This window comes from Phaseolus vulgaris, chromosome 6 (assembly GCF_051622355.1).
Source record: "Phaseolus vulgaris cultivar YP4 chromosome 6, ASM5162235v1, whole genome shotgun sequence".
NCBI classification, from domain to species: domain Eukaryota; kingdom Viridiplantae; phylum Streptophyta; class Magnoliopsida; order Fabales; family Fabaceae; genus Phaseolus; species Phaseolus vulgaris.
Genome location: NC_143503.1, coordinates 30,229,939 through 30,236,712, shown reverse-complemented (window position 1 = coordinate 30,236,712; position 6,774 = coordinate 30,229,939). Strand labels below are relative to the sequence as shown.

The 6,774-nt window shown below is 30.6% G+C and overlaps 1 protein-coding gene across 1 annotated transcript; it reads left to right on the top strand.

Moving 5' to 3' along the window:
- The first annotated feature begins 3,258 nt into the window (after positions 1–3,258).
- Positions 3,259–6,428, top strand: LOC137832042 (peroxidase E5). The gene is made up of 4 exons (XM_068640015.1): positions 3,259–3,985; positions 4,928–5,119; positions 5,505–5,670; positions 5,777–6,428. The coding sequence occupies exons 1-4, from the start codon at positions 3,764–3,766 to the stop codon at positions 6,256–6,258; spliced, it is 1,062 nt and encodes a 353-aa protein (XP_068496116.1). The 5' UTR covers positions 3,259–3,763; the 3' UTR covers positions 6,259–6,428.
- Positions 6,429–6,774: the final 346 nt, after the last annotated feature.

The following is a 6,774-nucleotide window of genomic DNA, read 5'->3' as shown; positions in this document are numbered from 1 at the left end:
TTAAAAAGATATCCTTTATTATACGGATTTTAATATATACATCAAAAGTTTTTAAAATAAAATAAAATATTCAAATGAAAGTTATCTCATCCTCCAGTTGTTTACTAAGGAGTTCTATTACCCGCAACCTCATTTGTTCTCATGTAAAACACGATCATCACAGATAAAAAAAAAAAACATAGACACAGAACAGGGTAAGCTAGCTATATAAATATTTCTATATAATTTCAATTTCAAATTAATAAAAATAATTCATAAAGTCTCATATAATTTCTCAAACCAAGTGTCTATTAAAATTCACAATTTATCTTTCACATGCATGTCAGACTTCTACCGACTCACAACACATAAACATTTGACTCTACCTCTAGAAGACTCGTGTATTGAAATTAGCCTCCGAAGACCTGCACTTGTCATACTACTCGCTGTGAAATCCACACAGCTATGCGCATAACATCTCAATATCTCATCATCTTGTATGACAGGGTAAATTCATATGACCTTAAAGACCAGATTATATTCCAAATCGCAGACAAAGTCATATGAACCTCCATCAACTCTCACCAACTAAATAACTTCATATATTTGATTCCATTATATCAGTAAAGTCAGGATGTCTCATTACGGGCCTATATTAACAACAACTCAACACCGTATTTCCTTTCCTGAAAATACTATGTATTGATCACACTTTCACACTCTTCCATATCTCGTGTAACACATCAATGCACCATTTAATCACATCATATTTTAAACTTTCTACACAATCCAAAAATACACAATTAAATCATACAAAAACTTAGAATTTCATTTAACTCATAATTTTATAAAAACTATACATTACATTGATTGTTCCTGTTCAACATTATTATAAGCTCTCTCATTGACTCAATTAACTATTATGTCAATCTATACATATATATATATAATTTCTAAACCAAAATCATTTAAAATCAAACCACCAATTCTGATCAAACATTTTATTTGAATTAATTCAACAAACTATTCAAATACATTCAATAACTCATTCAATTCCAAACTCCTATACATTCTACAACATCTATTATATCTACACTTTCACATTTCAATTTCAAACAAATCCCAATCTACTAAAAAACAAGAAATCCTGCAAGAAAATTTGAGATTAGTGACCACGTCACCCCCAGATTCAGATCTTCTAGCCTAGGATTTTATTGACAATTTAAACTAGCTTTATCTTACCTGAACTTAAGCAGATGCTGTCTAAGAGCTCCAAACTATAAAAAATTCAAGGGTAGCCTACCTTGCACCACAGAGTCCTGATAAAAAATCTAACTATACCACTAGGATACTGAACTAACATAGACTATTTCTGAAGATAAAAGCATCACATGCCAGCTTAAACTAAAAACAAACCTAACCAGATCAAAACTAACTCAAAGGAAAAGGAGTCAAGAATGAACTTACTCTATCTGAGAGATTTTGATCAGGCAATCTTGTAGAGTTCACTGGCAGGAGTTCAATGGCGACTCCGACACAGAAAAAGAAAATAAATTTTTTAGAGTAATGATGATTCTTTTAAAATAAAACTTGAATAACTGAATTTCTATTTATATGCTCTTTTAAATTTACTAATAAAATATTAAGACATCATTTTAATTATACCACTTCTACTCTTTCTCGGTCCTTACAATTTTTACCCCTAAATAATTTATCATCATTTATTATATATTTAATATTTATTAGATGTTGAAACACGTTTTATATATTTTTTTTATCCAAATATACTATTAATTAATTACTTGATTTTGACCCAACAACTCCTGATATATATATATATATATATATATATATATATATATATATATATATATATATATATATATATATATATATATATATATATATATATATATATATATATATATAACAATGAAGTGTTATGACTGATTGCACAATGTCGATGAGATTGTAGTACAAAATTTGGTAGGTGTCACTTAGTGTCTTTCAATTTAAAAGAGACTCATGAAATTTATTATTTTTAAAAGTTTTATTTAATAACATAAGGTGTATAGTTCAAACGTTTTGATTAAAATAAAAACTCTTCTAAAGATAGAGATCTAGATCTTTAACATAAATTAATTAGCAACAAGGTTGGAATATATTATATATTAATAATATAGTTGTAAAAAATTATGAACATAAGAAACAGTGTTGGAAAAGATGGGAAGGGAATAGTTTTAAATTAACTCTGAGGGGCATGAAAGGTCCTTCTTTATGGTGGCTAACATAAAGTAGTGCTTGAAAATTGAATAGCTATATGTGAAAATATTGCTTTTAGCTACCAAACAATAATATATAGACTCAGACTTTATTACGGTTTTAGTGAAAGCCACCACCCCAAGCTTATTTCTGCTATTTAAATGTTTAAAGTTTTATTGTTTACCAACACAAACAAAAAATATCACATATCGAGACGCTTTGTTTTTTTCTTTCATTTTTTCATTCAATATTTTATGCTGTTTTTGGATAGACCCCTCACCTTTTTTTATTTTAAACAATCTTAAACCACTCTTTTCATTATTTAATCTATTAATTAAAGAAACATAAGGAATGAAACTTTTACTTTAACTAATAACTATTGTACTTTCCTATTTTTGACAAACAATCATCTAATTCTTTGGTTCTGTTGGGTCAAAAATGGATAAGCAAAATATAAAGCAAATATTAAGTATAAAATCTCACTTAAAGAAAAAGATTTAACATAAAAAAGATATGTATGATCAGAAGAAAAACAGATCAACTACTCGATTAAATTTTGTTGTGTTTCTAAGTTAAACTGAATGTTCTAGTTTAGATTATTTATATTTTTTCTGAAACATATTCTTTTCAAAATTTAAGTGTTACAAAATAAATATTTGTGTAACATACTATATATGGAAATTAACTTTTTTTAAAAGATAAAATTAAATACTTTATGATATATAAAAAAAAACTGACTTTTGAGGATGGTGAGGGTTATGGTGTAGTATTTAATTATAGTAAACGGGTTCACCTAATGTGTTAAAGGCGGCAATAATGAATGCAGCAGTTGAACAAAATGATCGTGCTATGGCTGAACACATGGAAAAAGTGAAAACTCCAGAGACAAAAACCACAACTTATTGTTAGAACTTGCAAACATTGCTTACTTTAACACTACTCTACAACACTTATGTTTGTGTTGAATAATTTTCCCCACCACCTTGCCATTTGCTAAAGTACTATAATTAACTAATCACGTAAATTTCAAGAGAATCTACATTTTACAAATTTTATAAAGCAAATCGTGGTCGTGCCGCCCACGTGCCATCCACGTGTCATCATCAAGACCACTTTATTTTGTAATAGAAGAAAATAGGAACATAAATTTCTGGCAATCACCCATTGCGGACTTTATTTTTTACGGGGCCCACACATCCGCTACCACTTCGTACGCACTGCACCAAAAAACTTTCTCAGTGCATATTTTAATATTTAATAATTCAATTTTTATTTTTGTAGAAGTGCCTTGAATAATTTTTGAAATCTTAAATATTTTTGAAGATGAAAATTAAAGTTTTTTATGTGAAGGGATAAGAAAGTAGGAAAAGAGAAAGTTGGGGAAAGTTAAAAATGATGGTTTGAAATCTGGCATATGATGATGGCGATTTGTCCCTATAAATAAAGGCTTCCTATCTGCATAACTCACCAAAGCACACCTACAGAGAGCTGAACACTATCAGTTAGAAAAAAAAAAGAGAAAATGAGGAGTTTTCATGCTACACTAAAAGTTCTGTGCTGTGTAGTGGTTGTGCTTGGAGTGTTTACACCCTCTCTGGATGCACAACTTGATCCTTCGTTTTACAGGAACACATGTCCCAGGGTTCACTCCATTGTTCGTGAAGTGGTGAGGGAGGTTTCAAAGAAGGACCCTCGCATGCTTGCCAGTCTCATTAGACTTCACTTCCATGACTGCTTTGTTCAAGTACGCATATACACATACATTCATACACTTCAACTTCAACAACTTTGTTTTCTTTCGGTTTTCTTATTTTCTCAAGCAATCATATATTTTTGTACTTACTTTTTTGGGTCTTCTACATATATTTGTGAAACACTTTTCCGTAAGACAAGAACATAATTTTTGTGTGTGAACCAAACTTCTGCGACATGTTTCAGTGAGATATGGAGAAAATATCATTTGACTGGCCTTAAGGGACATGTCTTCTGGCAGCCTCCACTCACCAATCCTAATTTTAAGTGTATAATAATGTCAAGCACAAGCAATGCATTTTCTTTAATTTATGGCAGTAGGAATGGTGGACCATGGTCCTAAGCACCAATGACCCTCACTAATGATAACCTCCCTCTTTTTCTATGATTCAATCTTATCTCATTATGACTCTATGATTCTTAATAATAATATGTTTGATTAGCATCCACATATTATGTTATATTATACATAAAACATAAATATGATTAATAATACGATGCAATAAATAAATGAAAGAGAAATGGAAGTGTTGGTAAGATAATCGAAATGTCAAAAGGTTCACAAGTTATATTCCAAAAATATACCTTTCTTTACACGTTTTATAATATTTTTTCACAGTATTTCTTTCTCTATCTTGCTTCATCACATCATTTATTTTCCATCTCACTCTTTTTTCTATCTTTAATGTGGAAATTATTGTGGGATATTATTATAAGAGTAGCATTTTTTATTTACTATATATTAAGCTCTCGGTTGATCATTTCCCATTAAAATTTTGACGTACTATTTTTTACAATAAACAAGTGAATAAACCACGAGAGACCAAAACAAAAAACGTTTTTGTAAATTACACATAGTACCATATGGTGATATGTACTTAAATTAGTGAAAAAGAAATAAATTGATTATGTTATTGATGGTTGTGGCATGCAGGGGTGTGATGCATCAGTTTTATTGAACAACACTGATACAATAGTGAGTGAGCAGCAAGCTCTGCCAAACAACAACTCCTTAAGAGGTTTGAATGTTGTGAATGATATCAAGACAGCAGTGGAAGCAGCTTGTCCCGGGGTGGTTTCTTGTGCAGATATTCTTACCCTTGCATCTGAAATATCTTCAGTTCTGGTACATATAAATGCTATTTCCAATTTATTTTCCTTGTGTTCAGTATAATAAATTACATTTTATATGTTTGACCGAGTTCATAAAAAATCAATTTTTTTTAATTTTAAGATTTGTGTATAGATAGAATGATTGTCAGATATAGTATATACAACAAGGGTTGCAATATATTCAAAGTACATAAAAACATGATTTCTGAGTAACCTTTCAATCATAATTATACAGAGATCTTTCATAAAAGCATTATGTTCATCATAAATATAGTAACTCAAAAGTCTATGAAGTCCACGATGATTTAGCATTGATTAATTGTTACATGATTCAAAATCTAAATGTTATTGTTAGACATGCTTATGCTAAAATGACAAGTGTATGTATGTGAATATAGGGAGGTGGTCCTGACTGGAAAGTTCCATTGGGAAGAAGAGATAGTTTAACAGCAAACCAAACACTTGCCAATGAAAACCTTCCATCTCCTTTCTCCAACGTCAGTGTACTTAAAGCTGCATTTCTTAAACAAGGTCTTACCACTACTGATCTAGTTGCACTCTCAGGTAATGAAAAATGTCTACATCAAATTTATTATGAGTTGAAAGAAACAATGATAAACATATCATAGAGAAAACATTAATTAGTATATATATTTATGATTCATTTCAGGTGCTCATACGTTTGGCAGAGCTCACTGCAATTTCATTCTTAACCGATTGTACAACTTCAGTGGTACTGGAAGACCCGATCCATCTCTGGACACAACTTATTTACAACAATTGCGCACACAGTGCCCCCAAGGTGGACCTAACAACCTTGTCAATTTTGATGTAACTACTCCTGATAAATTCGACAAGGCCTACTACTCCAATCTTCAGGTTAAGAAGGGCTTGCTTCAGAGTGATCAAGTGTTGTTTTCCACACCTGGTGATACCAATCCCATTGTGGTCAAATTCAATAGTGATCAAAAGGCTTTCTTTGACGCATTTGAGGCTTCAATGATTAAAATGGGTAATATTGATGTGCTCACTGGGAAAAAAGGAGAAATCAGAAAGCATTGTAATTTTGTTAACAAGAGAACTGCTGAACTTGAGATTGCTAGTGTGGCTTCTGAGGAATCTTCTGCAGAGGTTATGGTTAGCTCATACTAAATGAATTAGGATGACTAGTTACTTGAAATGGTGTGATTTGAGGCCACCAATAAAGAAGTTATTAGGCACATTCATGGCATGTGCCTGACAAAGTTATGTAATGTGTGTGTTACTCTCATTGTAGTTTGAATCATGCAGTGTTCAAAACCAATTTCTTTTTGTGCCTCTAACCCGTTGTTTGTGTCCTTCTTCTAATTTTTGAAAGAGATCCTGAAGAAGCTAATTATAATTATATAATTACAAAGTTAAGTTAAAAAATAGATGATAGAAGTTAAACAAAACATTTAAACTATAATCCACCATTGTTTATATTTAATTCGCTTATGGTTTGTCCACTTGGCCAATGGATCAACTTGTCATTGAAATAATAGTTTAAATGAAATCTTCAGGAGCCACTCTTTCTTTTTCTTACATATGGGAAATGATAGAAGTATATGCTTAGGATTTTATCTAAAAAAACTATTTTACGTTTAATCCAAAATATTTCCTTAACCATTCACTTCATGTGCTTTAAAA

Coding starts and splice junctions, on each gene's coding strand:
- LOC137832042 (XM_068640015.1), top strand. CDS start 3,764: ATGAGGAGTTTTCATGCTACACTAAAAGTTCTGTGCTGTGTAGTGGTT. Junction 3,986..4,927: donor TCCATGACTGCTTTGTTCAA/GTACGCATATAC, acceptor TGTGGCATGCAG/GGGTGTGATGCATCAGTTTT. Junction 5,120..5,504: donor CTGAAATATCTTCAGTTCTG/GTACATATAAAT, acceptor ATGTGAATATAG/GGAGGTGGTCCTGACTGGAA.